The following is a 22992-nucleotide window of genomic DNA, read 5'->3' on the forward strand; positions in this document are numbered from 1 at the left end:
AACCAAAGCAAAGTCCCAATCAAAGTGTTGTACATTTTTCGTCTCGTATTATCTATTGATTTATGTAAAAGTGTCAATAGAAAATAGAGTCCAAAAATGACCAGTTCTTTTGATATGGGATTTTACCATCATATCTCATGCAATATAAATAAAATAGAGACCAAGTTGTTTGTGTAGAAATGGTAAAATTCCCGATAGTATAGCTTTGCTCATAAATAACTTTTGAATTGCTTTGCATTTCGTGACACTTTCAAATGTTCAAAATGATAATTGTGAACGAGAGGGTGTCTCTCTGTGTGTGAGAGAGAGTGTGTGTGTGAAGGAATAAAAGTCGTACACAAAATAAAATTCGGGATTGTTTCCACAGTGTTTTCCGTTTGTTGAAATGCTGTTTGTTGGCTTCGAATGTTTGTCACTCGTAACCCGTGCTTTTCTCACTTGTTCTTTCTCTTTCTAAATGACAAACTTCCGACTACCCCATACTAGTTTTAATTATTTCAAATAGAAGAATGCCGGAGACTAACATCGCTTATTCGAACCAATTAAAAAGTTATTTTCATTGTTGTTTTTGTCTGGTTTGCTTTTCAGCTACGGACTCTGTCTTTCGTTCGCTTTCTCATACAAACAATTGTTTGTGTATGCAAAAAAAAACACAGTAACATGCAACACGATCATTTTTGAGCTCTGGTACATTGTTTTTCATTGGCACTGCATGAGAATACAGAACGTGAAAGATGTATATACATAAAGTGGGTAAAACAAAAGGGAAAAACTATGTACCGATGCAACAAATAATTTCATACTGACACACAAAAACCAGAAGTGATATTTTTCGATGATACGGCATTTTTTCGAAACACAAAAAAAAAAAACATATTTTCTCAACATTCTCTTATGTGTGCCCGCGTGCGCACCCCTTTATAAACTTCGACGTATGCTTATGTACCGAATCGCTTTGCATGAAAATCATATGCTTTTTACACTTTTCCGGTTGCGGGGTTCTTTTTTTTGCGCTCTTGTCTTTTTGGAACTCTTTTCATTGTATGACTTGGGGATTGGTTGGTACTTTTTTATGATTGTAGCTCTTCAAAAACGTATCCACGAACAAATTCACGACACTTTCCACCAACTTAATTTAAATTTTAATATATATATTTCTTTGCTCATCAGAATTCCCCCATTCATTATAAGCGCATACACGAATTTAATGCACCAACTATCAAAAAAATGCTTTGCACCAAAAAAGCGTAAACTGATATTCAATCAAAAAGGATGCCATACAGTATATATAATGTGGAAAATCTCCGAAAAATATTTTACATATTTTTTTGTCAATGCCTCTTACACTTGTGAATTCCGTGCCATTTTTGAGGTAGGCGAAATTAATATGTATAGCCCAAACGATGCGATAGCGAACAACACTTATGGCAAAGCTTATATATATGTTTTAAACAATGTTTTTGAGAATTTATGTGTTTATTACAGTGTGGCATAGTTATCAGCAAACAACACAAAATGTGTGTCGATATGCATTTTTCGGGTTGTGAATATATAGGTCGATCAATGTTGTGATGTAACCGGGTTTGCATCTCTCGATTTTAGAGGAGGCAATAAACGTCGTTTCATAAGCAAATTTAACATGAATATGGATGTATGATAAAGGAGCGTGCATCATTTTATCGACACATTCGATAAAAGTCGTTTTCACACTGGATGCTTTATTACTTTTGTCTTTCCAAAGAAAATACGTAACACAGACACACAAAGTGAGATGGATGATAAGAAGATTTCACACTTGGAAAATGTACTAATCGTGTTTGGTATGCATATGCATACGTAAGTAGTGTATCGCGTTTGGGTGTGCATATGTGTGTACACATTTATTTAATAGAATGCGGTCGGAATTAATTGTTTGGATGATTGTTTTTCCGGAGACAATTCATCAAACGTTTTAAGGGCAAATTCTTTATCACGCACATATCCACATTCCGCACACATTTCTTAGTAGAATACAATTCCAAAATATATACCATCTGAAGCGAGTGTTCCGGTTCACTCAAGTTTGTTCCAAACACGTGAGAATGTCATCTGATCCGAATGTTATGTGAACACTATAATAAAATCCAATTGATGTTTGTTGACGATTTATTTGTTGGTCAAGTGACCAAAGAGAAGTGAGACAGTTTTTGGTCATTTTTGCACTATGAAAATGAGCGAGCGAGAGATAGAGAATAATATACACAAAACCACCGGAGTTTGGTTTGTTATACAAAACAAGTAAAACACACGGATATGGAGTCATATTGTGTCGTACAAAAGGATTGACTTTTAGGGTGGAGCCATTTCAAACAATCATTACTTTTGTAAATAGTTTTGCTAGTTATTAAAGCTTAACGATCGAAACGAAAGCAAACTTTTGTCGAGCCCATATATTCCAAATTTAATTCGGAAAACTGATTGAAGATATTCGACAAGAGAATTCACCATCATCATTTAAACACTCTGTCACAGGATCGGTGCACAGTGCACATACCAACCATCAAGTCCATTTTCAAACTTCCGGGGCGATAATGATACACATGAAGTAATTTATTCGGTTCGTGTTTTTTTTTTGCTCCGTCTAGCCAGGCAATAAGAGAACAAAAACCAGATGTGAAATAAGTAACGAAGCTACTGAAGTCTTTATTGGAAACGGAAGCCAGAGGGAAATTATGTAGCGATGGATTTTGGTGAATCTTCTTCATTTCTTTTTTTTTCTTTCAATATACAAGATTTACTTCCGTGAGCTTTTGCTTGTGTTATCAAAATGGTTCAATCTTTGAAGATTCAATGGCATTTCATTGTTTTCATTTTGCTACTATCACACCCAAAAGTTTTGAACTTCGTGTTGCACTTTCTTAATGTCCAATAATAACTTTGGAATTATTTGGAAAATTTTCAGTCGCACGATTCATAATCATTTGCTATGATATCGTTAGCTCTTCGGCATCCTTGTTTCATTTAGTTCGTTTCTTGCCCACCTTCAGTCTATCGCTTTCTCCTTCCATCGTTTCGTTTCTTTGCTGGTGTTTTGCATACGATTTGGCGTGTATATACCGTAGTCGGTTGGTGAGAACAAGATGAGCCGCAACCAGTAATCGAAGACAAACTTATAAGACTAATGGGAAAAGTTGGCAATTTCAATGAGATAGTTTGCTATCGCTTTGCTATTGTGTTATGAACAAGCAGCGCACACAGCATACTGCATACGGTATAATGTTTTGCTGATTCGGTGTGTCAGAATATTTGTTATGGATGTGTGTAAGTGTTGTTGTGTGAAACCATGGATTGTTTCAAGTTTTTGATAAAAATTTCGGGCTGGTTTTTTGAGTCGCTAAAGTAGCTAGTGATGGCGTGTTTTCTTGCTTTGTGTGCATTTCAAATGAGCAGTCGAAATGAATGTAACTTTCAATAGTTTTCACGCGGTAACAGTGGCAACAGTGATGGTAACGGCCATGATCTACAAAATAATTTTATGAATCAAATTACAATGTGCTGAATGATTTTAACAGCCAAAGTTATAAGCGTCATTTTCATAAGTCTCAATGAATAATTTCCAGAGATTATATATATAAACCCAACGCCTCGTTTAGCCAACACTTTCTCATTTCTCCCCAGAAATGTTCAATCGCACACACATGAAAGCATTATTTATTTGACCGACTCTATCCTTGAACAGGAAGTTGACATTTTTTGAGAAATGGAGAAGAGTTCCATTCGTTCATTGAACATATGCCATATCCAAACTCAAGCTTCTGCAATTTTTTTTAGAGAATTTGTAACTCCAAAACGTTCAACGGCAAGAGGATTTCATGTTCCAATTAAATTATGAATTCAAGATATTTCTCCTTTAAATGCGCTATGTTGAATATGTTATCATTGAACTGTGTCAATTTAATTTCAAACTCTTCCAAAGATCCAATTTCCAAAGCCAAGAAGAAGAAAAAATGTAAAAAAAAAACATTCATTTTTGAAGACATTTTTCCCCAGATTTCATCGATCTTGGCCAATCTGCTGCTAGCATTAATTTTCAAATACAAATTAAGTAATGCATTACTTACGAAAGTAACTTGATTTAAAATCGATTTAGTTCGATTTGTTGCTATATTTAAAGTGATGCGGTCAAGGATGCGGTTCAATACGAAACCGGACAAAATTTCGAGAGAAAAAATGACAGAATTTCTTAAGCTAAAAATGGTTGAAAGTCGAAAATAAATTTCACAAGTTAAACTTGGCCTTAATGTTATGGCCTTCAAATCGACTCAGAGCTGAATAAAAAGCTCGAATATTGACTATCAAATCCAAATGGCTTTGAACTCAATATGTGTTCCGTTTCGCATATTCAAAAAGAGAAAACAAAGCTTTCCATTGAAAGTGAAAAACACAACAACAATCCGTTTGATTGTATTAAAATTAAAATTGGAGGTTATTGTGATTTTATGGATGTTTTTTTTCGTTCTTCGTTGTCTCTTCTTTAAATTGGAAAATGCTCAAAATACATCGATCATGTTTGTGTTGTCATTTTTATGGCAAATCCGTAAATAATGTATGAGAAATCGAGCATTGTGGAGAAAAAAAAACATGTGTACGCACATGACATGGAAACGATGGCGGCAGCAACATCATTCCTTGTGTACTCACACAAACAGGAAATCGATCGGATTTTATTTTTGTGTTCCCATATGCCACAAACAATTCATCATTATCACTGCTGGCACATATATTGATGGTAATACTGTATCATTGATGAAAATTTTGGCAAGCGAGAGAGGAAAAGAGGCGCTCATTCAACTCGGAAATCGTTTTGCAAACACCTATACACCGCACGTGTAAAATAATCGCGATTGTTTTTACAGCGTTTTCCACCACAAAAAGGGGTATTATTTATTTGTTTTGCCAACACAACAAAGTTAATTTTGCCGTTTTGTTTCAATATTGGCCAAAAAAACAATAAGTAAATGCAAATAGTCGCAAAAGAAAAATGACAACCAAACAACGGATGAACGAAACTCACTTTTAAAAGGCATGCATTCATTTTCTGTACAGCATATTTTTTTAAAATGCGTGCCTTATCTTAAAAACAGCAACGACGACAACGACAAGAATAACACAGACAGCACGGTTTATGTGTATGTGTTGTATGCATACAAAACTCGCCATGAAATACATGGTAAATAAAATTGGACGCATTAGCATTTGCGTATGACAAATATGTGTTTCGTTTATATTTACATTTTGTTACACCTCGAAAACCCTACAAAATATACTCAAACCACGAATACACTATAAAGTGCATAGACATACGCAATAACACTATACATACGCGACCACCCACCGCCGTTGCCACCACCAATGTCTTGTGTCATTTGAAAGACGCTGAAGGTACATGGCAAAGAAAAGGTGGAAAATAGAGTAAAGAGAAGTGGTTAAGAAGGTGAGCGAAAGAAATACAAACACGAAACCGAACGAAACTGAAGATACATTTGCATATGTAAAACAAGGATTTATTGCTTAGGTTATTTAAGCTCGGCACATCTCAGGCGATGTGTATCATCCAAAAGCATTTTTTTGTTGTTGTTCCTTCATTGTTGTTGTTTAAAAATGAGCCACAATATGTTACAAACTGACAAGACGCTTGGCCTCAAAATATGAAAACGAACAACCTGAATAATGTGGTAAATGGGTTTTCTTTTACTTGTTAAAATGCACGACCATGAAAAATGGGAAACGTCTTAAGGCTTCATTTGTTTAAGCCAAAAACTACGTGAAATATCATTTGAATAAAGTGAATTTCAAAACATACAAACCATGATAACAATGGTGGCTAATATCGCGGCAACGCAACCGTACCTCAAGCAATCAAAATGTTGATCGTTGCAACAATAACAAAAGTAAAAGCGCTGAAAATACGATGAACCAAGAATTGCGATGTTTAATTTACAACTGTATATTTTCGACACACGTAACGATGAGATACATAACTTTTCAATCCGCTTAATATTTCGCCGTGTATATTCAAAATTCAAACGTATAAAATAGGTAGCAAACATTTTAATGTTCGAGAAATTTGTGTATGACAATTTATTGAACATGCTCAACAATTGTCTCATTTTGTTTGCATGAAACTTAAACCTACAACTTATCCCCAACATAAACCAAACAACTGAAATTTTACCACACGAAAACAAGGGCAGTCTTTTGAATTGTTTTGCATTGCAATTGTATAACGACAACAATATACTTGCATGCATCATCGTTTTGTAAACAGTTTTTACTGAGCTGATCCGTGGTGTTTGTTTTGAAAATGTAATTTCTGCATTATCAAAACTATTAAATCATTTGCACGAGATATCGTGATGGGTTTGTTGCTCTTTTTCCGAAAAACCGATTTCGCCCCTCCGCTGAATGTATTGAATGACGAAGTAAATTTTTATCGAAATCATGGCCGATGATTTCTTAGGTGAAACAACAGAAAAAATGACTAACACACGCAAAGTTAACAATAAAAATAAATTGGGGTAACATTGAAATGGTAATCAAAAACTCATAAGTGCATCAAGTGTTACAACTAAAATCGAGAAAGAATTGAGAAAATCTGGATCCACATTTAGTTGCAATAAGGGCAACTAAAAATGAGAAAAGTTTCTCATTAAAATAACGCCATTACCCATTCAGGATTTTGTGCACCCGTTATTCTTTTATCCTTACTTTTTTTATTCCCTTTTGGTCGCTTTCACGCAAAACACAATAGATCTTGTGTGTATTTAACGTTAAGTCACACACACACAGCCAAGCAAATGCTTGTTATTTTGCCGATGGTGGCAAAAGTAAGCCAAAGCACGAATGAAACTTTCACGCACCCAAGCGTCCAACACTGTGGACTATTTTTTCCGCTTTCTTTCTTTCTCACGCTCTCTCTCTCCTGTGTTGTTTGCTTCTTGTGTGAAACAATAGTTCCTCTTGTCGGCTGCCTTTTCTTTAAATTTACACCAATTTATTTTTATTATTATACTTTTCATTATAATTGGTGCTCGCACCAAAGTTCATTTTCCAGTTTATGCTGAGAAATAAAAAAATGCCAGCTAGTCGGTTTTTTCCTGTTCTTCATCTTCTTCGTTTGCTCGTTGCCAGGAGGCTCATTTGATGTATTTTCACCGTGCATTATAATATCTACAGAGAGAGAGAGAGAAGAGAATTTTTTTTCTTATTACTGAAATATTTTTGCACCAATGCAAACACACCGAAAATTACTTCCCGTGCTTCAGGAAAATTACTCAACCACACTCGAATGCACACAAACACACTTGAAAAATTAAAAATAGAATTAATCAGTGAGCAAATTAAATGAGGACAAGAAAATGATAGGAAAAGCACCGAACAAACTTTTCTTTTAAAATGGAACTGTGCTTGCGAAAACAAGACAGAGGAAAAAAAAATCATTGTAAAACAAAAAAATAAAATAAAAAAAACAAACATAGAATATCATTAAAATGCGCAAAGTTGTTCCGGTTTTTTCAGTCGATTCAGTTTTCTATTAGTTTACGATTCAATGCACCAGGACTTTTCGCGATGAATGAATGAAAAAAAAATAGTCAAGTACACACATATACCACCCGTCATTCATGACACGCAATGTATTTTTAATGGCGATGTACATGCGGAACTTTAATCACATTTAAAAAAAAGAAGAATTCTATGAATCGAGCTGGTGAAAGTGACGGAGGCAGAAAAATAATAATAAAAAAACAATGAAAACTAATGAACGATAAAGTCTTGACACATCTTCACTTCAAACATATTTCACATGAAGATATGGCGTGTGAGAGAGAGAAAAAGAAAAACCTTAGCAAAATTAAAGCATTTCACAAAAAGTACGCTTAATGAAATCTGTCGTGCCGTACATTATGTTATCAACGGATGTTTCGAATCGAAAAATATTCCCATTGTTGAATGTGTGTTGTTTTCTTGTTGATGGCGATGCCTTGATTCGCATTTTTACCGTTCATGAACAAATGTTATTAATTTATTTTTTGTTTAGCATTTTCAAACTGAATACATCTAATTATTCCCCACCAGCAAAACATCAGCACGCCAAATTTGAAGATTTTTGTTCAACGTGTATTTTTCTCGTCAAACTGTCATGCTCATCCAAACTCTATGAATTCCGGTCTTTTGCTTCTCAGCAACACTTTGAAATTTACAAATATAATGCCCGTCAACAAAACAAATTAAATGAACGAAAAAAATAACAACATTCCATACAAAATGAAATGACTGACACTTTGCCATTTTCTACAGGCAAACATAGCAAAGGTGTCGTATTTGAATTATCCTTCATCTTGATTTAAGACACAGAACTATCGTCATTGCCAAGGTAAGGTGAAAAAAGAAAAAAATCACACACAAAAATAATGTACGGGAATCTCAGTCTCAATGACATCTTAAACGAAAATATATGTGAGACAGAGACAACGACAAGACATGCCTTCACCATTAACCATTTCTTGGTGGAAAGAAAAAAATCTACATAATAAAATAAATTTCTTGACATGGAAATGGTTTTAATATATTGTTCTCTTTTTCTTCTGCCATAATACTCATCCGTAGCAAACGGATTCATCGTTATTTTGTACGGAAAATTCCTTTTTCTCATCGAAAAAACTTGTTTGTGTCTGACTTTTCGAGACAATTCTTTGTTGTTGCTTTTCTTTTCGATTGACGCTTTTACCGTGAATTTTCGTCAATTTTTGCTTTTTTCGTAAGTTTGAATTTTCTATAAGCAGCTGTTGAAATGCTCATTTGGACCAACAAAACAAGTGAATCGTGCGTGCTTTTCGGTTTGTCCATTTTTTTTCTGCCTACACCATGGTTCCAATGGAACTACTGAATAGAAAAACATTCGGTTGATGTGAACAAAATGAGTTTCGAGAGTGGTGAGTTTTTCTCTTTCACATATTATGTGACGGGGTAAAAATTGTCGTATGGGTGTGGAAATGTATAATGTATGTAATGACATCGCTATGGGATTCACTTAGTCACTTATAAAATCATTAAATGTACGAGAATGTGTGTATATGTGTTTATCATGTGTCTGCACAGTCTGGAGCTCGTTCGCATCATGTTGAAGTTCAACCATTGTGCCATGTTTTTGGGGGAAGCATTTTTCTCGTTTCTTATGTGTACGCGCCCATGAAAAAAAAAACAAGAATTCACGTGCACAGCACTTCAACAAAGAGTAGTAAAAGAAAATAATTACAATAATATTAATGATAATGATGTAATAATGATTTTCAGGCGATTTTCATGTGAAGCACATACGCACGGAATGTATATTTGCACATGCCATGGAAATGTTGAAAAAAAAATACAAACGGATGTAAAACCATAGAAATTTCGTTATATGTTGTGTGACATATCGTTACAATGCACGCAATTTCACATTCTCAAAATAACACCATTATTTGTGCACGCATCGGATTCACTACACTATGATTGAAAACGGGCTTTGGATATTATCGCCAAAAATTCATTTTTATTTCTCATTCTCTTTTTTTTCTGTCCCAAGCAATCGTGTATGCTGGGAGCACCCAAAACATTTTTCTGATAACCGCAGCCAATCATTGCAAAAAAAGCGTACGACGTGTTTTGTACTGAACAACGTATTTGTGTGGCATTTCAAATAGCTTAAGAGCAAATTGGTACATGGATTTTGTCGTTTCCGTGAAACACAAGGCAAAAAACAATATCCATATAACCATATGCGTGTGCGTTAATATTGAAACGGAAAAATGTATATATATATCCATTCAAGAAGATTACTAGATAATTGCATGTGTGGCTATTACAGTTGAACACCAAAACAGACGTAACCAGCCGTATTTTCAAATTGAACTTTTCCACACGCAGCCACTCGTTTCTAGTTTCTTATTTTTCTTTGATGAGGGGGAAGGTGTCAACGTCCTTTTTGCACATGCTTTTGTTTTCACCATTAGTGCTGTACCAAATTCAATTTCATTTCCAATCCATTACTACGACTCCATCGGTTTTATAAACGTAATTCAACTTTGGTAATCCGTTTGATTTAAAAGTATCAAGTGCTATTAGGAAATTTCTATGACTTTGATGAAATGAAAGAACGTAAAAGAAGGCATGAGGCGTAAAAGAAGGCATTAAAAAAACACTCAATTCGACAAAACTTGAAATCGAAGCAATCAAGAAGTTGAAATCGGAAGCAGAAACTAATTTTACACACAATCACTCATAATTATTAGTCTGTTTTATCGTTGAAAAAAAAAACTAAAATTAATGAAAATTCAAAGCAAAAAATCCTATACGGAACAAAATTCGTTTGGAGTCGTGGGTCGTGAAAATTTATGTTTTGGAAAATGGATGCATTCAGAATCATTTGACTGCAAAAATTATGGCATAATGATTTTTTTTTCATCTTCATGTATGAATTGAATTGGGAACAAAGCACACATCTAATCTCTTTTCCAATTTTCGTTATCAATTCGCTTCCATTTTGGGTTGATTTTGATGTAAAAAATATCTTTCATTCTACCGGAGTACAGACACCCACACACATCCACGATGTAAATTGCAACATATCAACTAACCGCGTATGTGAACACAATACGTTCATAAAAGCCTCCCGCATATGAAGGCTAATAAATAAATATTACGGGCAAATGTGCATGTGCGGTTTTGTGGAAAACATCGACACACACTTCTGCTACCGTCGCCCCTCAATAAGGGAAAAAAATGAACGAAAATTGTACAATTGAATTGAATATTATTATTTGAATGATTTGCAACGGCTGGGATCATACCGAAAACTAGACTAGAAAATCATTATGTGTGCATATATCTCGGGCACATACATGGGTTCTGTTGCCCTTGTTCTGAGCCATTAAATTCTGATTAAACACGTTTATTTATCAATACAAAAGAGCGCGCGTTCAACGTGTCGACAATGGAAACAAACAAAGAGAGAGAAAGAGAGAGACTTCAATTTTTACCGTAATACACAGGCAACTTTGCTTCCTCTAGGGCAAATAACGCACCGTATACATACAGACACATGAGCGCAAATCATAAACTCTGTATAGATATGACATTGAGATTGTGAATGTATACACACAGTTACGCATTATCGATGCTAATAAGTCTAATGTATGTTTAAATAACGGAAAAATTGATAAATAAATTATATTTGGCCTTTTGTGATGATGCGGTAATGAAAGAAAGAGAGAGAGAGAAATAAGCGTGCACGTGTATTTGAGCGTGCGCTCGTGCGCCGAAATGAAATCGAAGAATAAGTGGAAAAAATTGAAAAAATAAACAACTGTTGTATGATATACATATTTACAATTATGTATTTTTGTCTAGATACATTTTTTTCGACGTCTATTATTCATTCAGCTATATTGTGTTGTGGTCGCATTTGACATGCAATACATGCGGCGGCAATGGTGCTGAAGAAAATATCATCAAGGAATTCAATGTCTTACTTTCTCTTCCTCAAAATATAATCTGTTCACATTTTGCTAACGTGGCATTAAATTCTAGAAAAAACGGAATATATTTCTTGCTCTTCGTTTGCATTTCATCGCGTATTTTTGTCTTAAACCAATTTCACGTATTGAAATTGGTTGGTAATGACGTTAGAAATGCTTATTTCGGGTGATTTTGTCTGTTTACTGTTGAGTTTATTTTTTAAATCGATTCCGTATTTTCCATTCTTTTGTCGTTGCACGCACCAAGGGGATCATTCTAGAAAAATTAATAATTCACGCAAAAAAATAAGGAACAAGAAAGAAAAAACCAGCAAAATATGCGGCAACCAATTGTTTGTATTTTGTGCGTAATAATGGTTTCATTCACCATCGTTCACCATCGTTCACATTCAACAACAAAAAATAAGCCACTGAAGAAAATCGACAATTGTATATAATATCAAATCGAGTTTTAATACAGAAATAATAAGAATTAACGTTGCTTTTTCTCTCACACGCTTTTTGACGCCCTTTATTCCAAGAATTCGTTGTTTACCATGCACACAAAATTTGAATGCTGAATTGGTAGTCGTTCTTCACGACGAGTTAATTTGTTTTGACAATACCAACGCCAATCGAATATCGATTCATTCGGTACAATTCATTTTTTCTTTTCCATTAAATGAAGCGAACAATGAAGATCACTAAGCCATTGGAGGTTTTGTAGAGAAAAGAGGGAATTTCCATCGAAACATGCAATGGTTTAAACCTTATAAAGTGATTTTCACATGGACTAATAAAATGTTCGACATTTTTTTGTGTCCTTCATTTTTTTCATTCCCTTGGCACATCGTATCTTCCAAACCCATTTTTATTGGCGATATTCTGCATTCTAGGGTTTTAAAAATTCTGGTTTCATCTCTATCTAAGCAAATAAACTTGTGTGCCAGGCCCAAATATTCGTGTCACTACATAAAAATGTGCGAATTAAAATTGCGGATTGTTTGATTTATAGAAGCTGTTCCAAGCGAACTCACGGATTAGGGATGTGTCAGATTATTCTTGACATCGATGATACTGTTTGAAGGATGTCAATTTAGTACTCACGTGAAATTTCAATTAATTTTCACCTTTTCCACGCTGTTATGGTGTCTATCATTTACAACAAACTGCACCTTGCAACAAAACCTTATGCTCGAAGTAAGCCCAACGCTCTTTTGTTATCTCGAGTTCAAATCCAAGTGTGATCAAATTCATCCATTTATCTCAATTTCATTTACAGTTGATCTGGAGGCTCTGTAATTTAGTATATTCATGTTGAATTTCAATTGCATCGATTTTCTCGAATTTTTTTTATCAATTTGTTATGGTACTTGGCTGGATGTTTGAAGAAGCCTTTGTGTATATGCCCTTTGTTTCCTTTTCAAATGAAACTGAACAAAAAGAGGGCAATGATGAAAAACAATTTTAAAAAGTTAAGTTTCCATTTCGTTCATTAAACTGCTAACATATGAAGGTGAAACGAATTTTTAGCGCTGATCTAGTTACTCTCTTCTTCAATATAATGTTATTGAGTTTCATTCGCTAAAGTAACAAAGGCAGAAAGTAGCTAAAAAAAAAAAAAAACATTTGAATGGTATAAAGGTTTGCCCGTTACATTCCTAATTTTCGTTGCTCTTTGATCCCGCATCCGGTGATAAACATATTCACTGGTTGATTTCGCAGATGGAATCGACAATACATCATCACAAAACTGACGGGAGGTGATGTATTGTTGTTTCATTGCTTCGGGCAATTGTTTCAATTCTTCTTGATGACGATGATGAAAATCCTCATATATGCTTTCAATAATCATCACTTGTTAGATTGGGGAATATGATCAATAAATGCACCAAACACAATATAGCTCTCAACTTTTTGCGTCAAATTGCAGTCAAATCAAAAGGGAAAGAAAGAGTGGTAATGCGATGTGATCAAAGCATTAACAATACAGCCACAACAACAAAAAAAGGGAAATATAACGAGGCAAATGGTTTTTACCGCATTTTTTTTTTGTTTCTTTGTTGCATTACTTACAAAGCAAATAGTGTTAAAAGTGCTTGCTGCGCTTAATTTCATTCCCTCAAACGCTAAATAAAAGCGAAAAAAAACTCACGAAATTGAAAAAAAAGGAACAAAAATGCAAAAAAAACTGCTGAAAAAAGTGAACGAAAAACTGAAATTAAAGACAAAATGACGAATAAAAAAAATGCAGAGTCAAAATGAAGGATTAAAAAGAAATAAAGAAAAAACAAACTTTCTCAATGAAAATAAAATTGTATCGTTTGCGTAAATGAATATCTAGTCAAATTGAATTCTTAGACGAAGTCAGAGAAAAAAAATTCATTTCAATTGCTTCCCAGCACACGAATAAGAGCCGTGTTAAATCTAGAGATTCAAACTCTAAGCCAAAACCAAACTAGAATTTATATCGAGACTGAATCATGTGAAACGAATTTTTTATTCGTTGATTTTCTGTTAAGTATTCTGTTTGAAGGCGCTTTTTCTTGGACTTTTGTATTCATCCTCTGTCCTTCTATCCATCTCCATCTCTCTTTCGCTTTATATTTCTATACATTCATTGTCATTCACCAGAAAACTAGCATTAGATAATCTTGAATAAAGAGAAAATGGTATTTGGCGAGAAAAGATGCTCTCGATCCGATTTGCGATAGAAAAAAAGATGAGACAGAAGTGCAAACGCAAATACGTGGAAAAACAGATGAAATATTGAGAATGGCCGTGCTAGCTATACTCTTATATCCGTACTGTTTACAATGCAAAGAATATGTTTGAAATAAAATGCCAACAGAATATTTAATGCGATGTATTGTCGTACACAAGAAACATATTCGAGTTGCTCTCTTTTTTCGATGATGTATGTCAATATGATATCAATTGGACGAGAACCAAACACATAATATAAGCGCTTTGGCTTTTGACAATTGAAAACGATAAAATCCAATTCAATAAAACTGTTTATTTCAATGTGAATTCCTGATCATACGCGTGCATCACAAATCGATCATTAGTTTAATTTTAAATTCAATTCAAAGCGGTCAAACGAATGCATCTCTGTTTTATTTGATGAATGAAAAAAGTGAAATGGCAATGAAAATTCTTGAACAATTCCCCATTTAATTAAATGCAAAGAGATTCTTTTCAAACACACACACAACGAATCAAATGCAAATTAGTCTTACAGCATCCCAGTCAGTATTTAACGGATGTGAAATAAATAGAGGTGAAACAAATGTGAAAGTGCAAAAAGCGAAAAAAAGTAATTCGTTGAATGTAAAAAGTTCAAGTGAAAAAAAGCGTCATCGAAAAGTAATCGCCTATCTGTCGGTTTTGGTTGCGCTGTTGAGACTCCAAAGATTTGTGTGGGTGTGATTGAGAATTGACACTTTTGCCAGCTTCCGTTTGTAAAGAGATAGGCTTGTGTAAGCGCGTGTCTAAATGTGTTGTCGTGTATCGATGAATATAGGAATTCCAATTCACTTCTTCAACATTGGATGTGACTCTTTTTCCCACTCTCTATCTGTATCTGTCGCTCTTGATTTAATGTGAAAAAATTATGTTGCTGCAGGTTTCACTTGGATTTAGGCGCCAAATATACACAAAAAAAAACTTTTTCAACCCATTTTCGCTTCTATCTCATGGTCATGTTTCATTTCTTCCTTTCGCAATTTGATTCTATTTGAGAACTACATATAAATATATAACGCTATCGCCTAAATAAACACATAAATTTTGCAATCAACGAGTTCTTTTAGCAATCAGTACACTACTTTGTGTCGACAAATGTTTTCAATCCATTTCCATGTGGAAAAATCAAAGATCCAACAATCAAAAAGCGTCGCCGAATGCCGTGTTGTACCGAAGAAGGCAAAGAAATGCAAACAAAAGAAAAAAGAAATGACTAAGCCAAAAAAAAGGGAAGATGAAGCAAAAACGTAAAGTTTATTGGTGTGCTTGCGAACAAGTGGTGGAATGACAGCAATGGCAAACACACTACTGATAGAAAATGAGAAAAAAAGAGTGAGTGAAAAACTAAGCATATATATACACACACACATGGGTTTAATGTTGAAAAAGAGGTAAGAAAGTGGTAAGGTGACAATAGCACAGCAGGGAATCGAAATGCGAAAACGATAAGCAAATAAAATGGTTCGCGTTTTACGGTGAAGAATATAGTGAGACCGTTTTAAACATCCGCAAATATGTAAATCGTACCCACCAGCAACGGCACATGGTGCGCATCGTAAAAAGGAACCAAAAAAAGAAGAAAGAAAAAAGTTGCGCGAAGTAATGTTTGATTTACGAGAGTTGTTAGTAGTTTTTTTTGCATTTTCGTTCTTCTCAGCCTTGCTTCTCAAACGCCACTTACTGAATACAAAGATCTGCTTCACATTTACGAATATTTAGTCACACTCGTGTGCGTTGTTTTTTCGTGTTGACGGTGAATACAGATTTTATCATGTGTAGCAACTCACAAAGAGTTGTATTTGACGAAACGGAAACCGAAGCTGCGGTTAAGATGATACCAGCACGCATAAGCATATTGTTTTTTTTTTTTTGTTTCTCTTTCTAATGTACATAGAAATGTCGCGAAGTTCACATATGAACTCGAAATTATTCGGCGTACAGAGAGATAGAGAGAAGAAAAAGAACGAATATACGCCACACTACTTTACGTGCTAATAGTTTATCTTTTGCAAAAGATGTATGTGCTGACAACAACCAAACCGCATAATTTTTTTTATCCATGACTTTCTTCCTTTGGTGTGTAGCAAACTTTGAAGCCAAACAATACTTAAACAAATAGAAAAATTGTAAAATCTCCAAGTTTTCCGCTTTTTCGTTTCGTAGTTTTTGAATGTTTATTTGCAAAACATGCTTCTTGATTTTTGCTCATTATTTATCCTCGGCTCAACGTTGCATGGCGCGCACACATACCACCGACTATCAACTGCTACTGCTGAAGTCACACATTTCATTAATTCATGTTGCCGTGTATGCAATACAAAACAAAAGATGCTTACTCAAAAGATGCCGTCTCATTCTCAAACACGATTTCACGAATTGCACCGCAGATTCGGAGCATGCAAATAAAATGCACACAAAAAAGTCTTGCACTTTTTTTTCTTCTCTCCTTTCCACTCTTAAATAGGTGTAAACATTAACCGCATCAAAAAAACTGACTGAACAACAAAAAATAATGTTTCGCTATCGTTTATTTTGAACATTTTTTATTTCTGCTGCTTCTGTAAAGCTTAGCGAAAAAATTGCAAACAATTCAACATCGCTTAACCCATTTATTTTATTAGATATTTCTTTTTGTGCTCGACCCCCAGATACCTCTTTTTTTTCTTCATCATACCGTGTACACGTTGTTCTCGTACACTGAATGTTATTCTGACGAAGGAATCTACACAACTAGAGCACCGTAACGAATGCGAATGAAATTGATGGAACGAACACGAAAATGAGAAGAGGAAGGAGATAGAAGAAGATGAGTGAAAGAAAGAAAGTAACTATTTGTTGTTGATATTTTGTTGTGGCATGGTGTTGTGAATTGTTATGCCAAAATACCGTTCTCTGACGTTGAATTATTTTATGCGGTTACATGTACAATGTATAACATGTGAAATGAAACTTTCAATTACCAGTGTGTGTGTGTGAGAGAGGGAGAGCTCTCTGTTTTTCGTTTGAAGTTTCAAAAATCATTATATGTAAAATTAAAATGATGCATACTACTTTGAAGAAAAATAAAGAAATATGAAAACTATTTTTCTGATTCAGCTTTGAAAAATTGCCAACCACAATCTATCGATCTTTGTAACATAAGTTTGTGAAGCCATCTTGGAGATAAAATAGCAAAGGTATGGGATATTTACTATCCTATTAAAACTAACACAACTATCTCCGATTTGATCTGGTTAGCACAGGGATACTATCTTATCTAGTATTGTAGAGAGTGCGTTGAAAATAAAGCATTTTGTTGATTTTTTCATGATTTCAACGGTTTCTTTTACAGACTTAATTTTAGTTTAGATATGACTTACCAAGTTGGTTAGAGGCAAGTTAATAGCAAATCAACTAATTTGACTTATTAAAGCCAATTATAACCGACGAATCATGTAATTTCAAATCTACACCACAATACCCGTACAGTTGCCATAAATCCAGGATAGAGTTCGGTAAAATAGAAGAAACAAAAGAAACGACATCGCCACAATCAAGATTTTTAACTACGTTAAGCCTTTTTTTTTTAAAGAATGGATTAAACAAGTTTTAACTGTGAATAATGGGAAAATAAATGAAAATGTGAGAAATACATGAATATAAAATGATGATAAATTGAAAAATGTCGTGCTTAAATGTTTGTCTACTACCCAAGGGTCATTTTATTTTTGTATTAGTTTCACATTTAAATTTTATCACAAAACCTGTGTTGTGCATAATTGTTTTTGTCAAATGAATACCTAAACTGTATTTATAAAAAAACACGTACGTCGGATATATAATGAGACACCAAACTGATCCAATGCCGCAAAGCATGTGTGCTGGCGTGCAAAACGTTTTTGGTTTTCTTGTAACAACGACATTCATTCTACTTTTAATTTTCCGCGTCATTTTAAGCAGCAGCAACATTGAGGGCTGAAAAAATTGCTGCATTATTTGCACGCTAAAGAAATTTTTGAAACTAGAAAAAAAGTAGATTGTAATTGTAGACAGCAGAAAGAAAGAATACAAAAAATAGAAATAATAAAAAAACTTGTTTTACTTTGTTTTTAATAATAGTGATTTTTCTGTTTCGTTGCAGGTGTTACAAATAAAGTGAGACAGGATCTTTGGAGAGAAGTTTTACGACAGCATAACACCGAGAAAAAAAAAAAGAAAACCATCGAAACAACAACAATAATATCCAATTGTAAAACGTTGGAAACCAGCAGAAGCACATCAAAATCAAAAGCACCGACCACATTGCCATTGCAAGGCAACAACATTATATGTTGTTTGCGAGCAGCTTTTTACCACATTCAAATAATAATCGTAAACCTGACCAAAACAAACCGAATCCAATAATACATACCTAGAGTTCGAGAGAGCGAGAGAGAGAGAGAGAGAGAGAGAGAGAGAGAGAGAGAGAAGGACCGAAAAAAGAAGATAGAACGAGTTGCGAACCTGATACAATAAAAAGGCGTCATTTATATCATTTGGTGTGACAAAAAGGGAAGCATACACTTTCATACACACACACCCAGCGATAAACCAAGGCCGCACATTATAGTTTTCGGTATTCAAACCAAAACTCTTGCTTCGCACATATCTCGTGCTCCAATTGTTGTCATTGCTACCACCACCATCACACATCATTGCCACATTTGAATGGTGTTGATGCGCATTTGAGTGAATGTGTTTTTTTTTATTCGTCGCAATCCGATCTCTCTGCTTTTCGCTTCGTTTTTCTATACACCGATATATAAATTTTTGGTTTTCTTACTTTAACTGTTTAACAATATAAATAATATCGGGACGACCAGCTTGCTGCGTGTACTATTGTTGTTGCTTGCACTTTCGACGGTTTACGTTTGTTTCCTTTTTTTTCTCTCGTTTAACCGTTCGCCCGAGAAAACAGTTGAATGCTGATATGCGATGATAAATCGCTCGAAAAACCGCAATTTTCGTGTGCCAAACCAACGACCATAAATATCATTTCGGATTACGGAAATAACGATGAAAACATACCGAAATTGAATACCACAAGCGTAACACAAGCATAACAACAACAACAACAACAAAAACTCTCACCGAATCAACTGCTGGATATGAAATAGACCGATGAGAAAACAAAGTCCTCGAGTTAAAGAGAGAATCATCACGAATAAAATTTAAAAAAAAAAACGAAACGAGAAAAGCCCAAACGACCAAAATATATTTAAAAAAACTCATACCCAACAACAACATTTATAAATAAGATAAAATAAAAAAAGCGACGCACTGCCTTTCCACCGGACAAACACACACACACCCACAATATATATACACACACAATAAAAGTATTTTATACATAAAATTCCTAGGTGAATAAAAAAAAACGTCAGCGTACACAGAAAACGGCCATAAAAATGTTATTGCGTAATGTGATTGCACGTAATTTGCTGGTGATCTGCATCATTTGCATACAGCGATCGGTGTTGGGGTTTTGTCCGGCAAAATGTGCATGCAACGGTGATCATAATTTGCGTGTATCTTGCAAAAATGCCAGCCTTGCTGATGTACCTATTCAACTGAATCCAGAAGCAAAATACATTAATTTAACGATTAACCAGATTACAAAATTGAATTATGCATTACAATTCTATACACAAGTTGAAGTATTGGATTTATCACGAAATCGAATCAACGAGCTTGGTTCAAAAAATTTCGAATTTTCAACTCAATTGCGAACGCTGAATTTAAGCCAAAATCAATTGGAACATTTGCATAAGGATGCATTTTTTGGTCTCAAAGGTTTGCTACTATTAGATTTAAGCCATAATAAAATATCGCGAGTACATCCAGCGGCCATGACCCATCTGATTAAAATGATCGACATGGATTTTTCAAATAATGCGATGATCAGTTTCGACGATGGTGTATTCAAGAATTTAACATCAATGGAACGTTTAACGCTCGAAGCAAATGAATTGGTCGATGTGCCAGTGGAAAATTTAGTGCATTTACGTAGTTTGAAATCGCTGGATTTGTCAGGGAATTTAATAGAATTTATAAGGAACGACAGTTTTGGCCAACTGAAAGAGTTGAATACACTGAAAATTGTTGGCAATGTCATCAATGATGTTGATGTTCGAGCTTTTGATGGTTTACCCAATCTGAGATATTTAGATTTAGGCGACAATAATCTAACGGTAAGTTCACATTTATTTTATTACTATATCAATAGCGTTTATAGGCAATTATTCAACTGTTTCGACAATATTTTTTTATTTTGTTTCGTTTGCAAAGTTTTCTACCATTACAATTTCCATATGTTTCGTATCGGATTTTTCTGTCTGAATACGGAAAACGTGTTGAATGTCATTTGAAAAAGTTTGTTTATTTGTTTGGTTGCAACATTTGGTTGGTGTTATCTGGGCTTTGATTAAAGAATTATACCGACTAATGTTTGAATGAGTTGGGAATGAAAGCAATACTTTCAATGGATTCCAATCAGTACATCGAAAGTTAATCAAGATAACACACATACACATAACCATAGAATTTGGAAAGCTCATTTGATATGCTACCACTGGTCGAAGTTGAATTGAGATACAAAGAAGAAGAAGGAGCTAATATATAATTCGTTTGGATTACTTTTTCATTGCTTTCGTACTTTTTGGTACCGTCTAGACGACCAGCGCTACACGATTAATATTTCGTCAATATTGTTCTACTTTTTGTTTTGTTTTTTCGGGATCGACTCAATGAAGTTCCTGACCAAAATCACGATGAATAAGAGAAAGAGAGAATGTGAAACCCTATAAATTCAAGGTTGAAATTGTATTTTTATTTTTACATCGTTTTTATTATTCGCTGTTCTTCTGTTCCTTTCTCACACTCAAAGTGCGATATGTGTTTGATTAGGCTACACTTATAAACACATCATTGTGCGTCCCAACAACACCGAACTTTTATTTACCCATTATTAGTTCATTTTCGAGTTTCGATTTAATGACTTACCCGTTCATTTGGCAGAGTGTGTGTGTGCACATGGTGCACCATGGGCGCTACAGCTTATAATAACGTTGATGAGAAAAAATTATACCAAATTATTTGTAAAGCAATGAATTTTTAATAAACGCACACGAGCGTATGAACGCGAACCATGGATTCGTTATCTATTCGTTCTATGGCATATGAGCGCATTGGGTATACATTACCGATTGCTATTCTATGACGGAAAAATGCTGATTGAATGTGTACGCGCGTGTGACAAAGTTCAAAAAATCATTTATAATATCAAGTTCAATAATGCCCAAAACCATAAAACTTTTTATTTACCAGCAATAATGACATGCTTCACTTGCGTTTTTTTTTCTCTTCATCTTTTTTCCCCTTTTCATTGCGCTATTTTTGCTCTCTTGCCATTTGGTTTCATCGCAAGCGCGCGTACTTCTGCTCTGCTTTCATATTTTGTTGTTGGCCCGGATTTTTTCTGCTTCATATTTCGGAGAATGCCAATGATGACAATGTTGAAAATTGGATGAAGCAGAAAGAGAGAGAGCAAGGGTGAGTAAGAGAAAAAGTTCAACCGGCAAAGATTCGTGACAAAAATACGCATAATAAAATATGAAATGTGTCGACTGATGTCGTACTTAATTTATGTATAACATACACACAATAAATCTACTAGTCGCTTGGCGCTCTTTTGCTCACTCTACGTGTGTATGAGTTGTGTATTTGTATACGAAGCGATTACGTATACGAGTTTAATTCAAGATTACACTACGACTTTTTGTCAGAATGACGAACTGCCACAAGAAAATGCGACACACAAGCACAGCGTTTGTACATTTCGTGTACGATATAATGTTTTCTTACATTTTTTTTCTCTCATGAAAACACGATAAATATCACAATTTTTCGTTGTTGGTATGTTGTTTGATAGCAGCATACGAGCGTCAAGCAATATTTGAGTGCAGTGAATACGCAAATTTGTGTTCGATTATTGCTTATCTCTCGTTATGAAGTCAAACATTCTATTCGCTGTTTGGCTTTTTCGTTTCTCACTCCCTCACTCACTGCTTTTTCTGCTTTTTCGACGGATTTTCCATTCAAAGTAATTGAAATGGTAGAACGAATACTACATATACTCCATATTGCCTATCATACACAGATATACGCTTATAATAACTCACAAATTTCACGCATTTGACTACGATTTCAAATGACACATTAAATATTAGACGACATCTTTGACAAGTCGATCTGATGTGATGCGTGTACCAAAGCAACAAGCTTTTTAAGAGGAAGTCAATTCACGAAATGCAATCAAATGGAAGGACATACTCTCTCTCTCCAGCTCTTCCCATCGCATAATTTGTCCAAAACTCTCATTTCCATTCGAATTGAACGAGCAACGCAAGATAACATGATTTTGAACAACATTGTTTTGACAACTCAAGCATTAAATTTGAATTACAATTTCGATCAATTTGCAGTGATATATATAAAACTTATTCCTTTTTTGCATTCTAATGCAGTTTCACTCAATAAACAGTATTTAATTGGCATTTAAAATTGATTACCCAGAAACCAAATGGAAGCTTTTTTTTGGGAATTTCAATAAAAAAATAAAGAGTCTTACGGGAGTAAGACGAACTTTTCCGCACGGTGGTAGTTGCGTATTTTATTAAGAAAGTTCAAAATA

The 22992-nt window shown here is 34.5% G+C and overlaps 1 protein-coding gene across 3 annotated transcripts in view; it reads left to right on the forward strand.

Annotated features, from left to right (window-relative positions):
• The window catches only part of LOC116345424 (protein slit), a 312643-nt gene that overhangs the window by 264675 nt on the left and 24976 nt on the right, over nucleotides 1–22992 (forward strand). For all 3 annotated transcript variants that reach the window (XM_031774763.1, XM_031774784.1, XM_031774773.1), the window contains one exon: nucleotides 18403–20491. In XM_031774763.1, coding sequence (XP_031630623.1) covers nucleotides 19709–20491 — 783 coding nt within the window. In that variant the 5' untranslated portion in view covers nucleotides 18403–19708. The remainder of the gene's footprint in view (nucleotides 1–18402; nucleotides 20492–22992) is intronic.

This window comes from Contarinia nasturtii, unplaced genomic scaffold, assembly GCF_009176525.2.
Source record: "Contarinia nasturtii isolate CC-2019 unplaced genomic scaffold, AAFC_CNas_1.1 Cnas_scaffold_129, whole genome shotgun sequence".
Lineage (NCBI taxonomy): Eukaryota > Metazoa > Arthropoda > Insecta > Diptera > Cecidomyiidae > Contarinia > Contarinia nasturtii.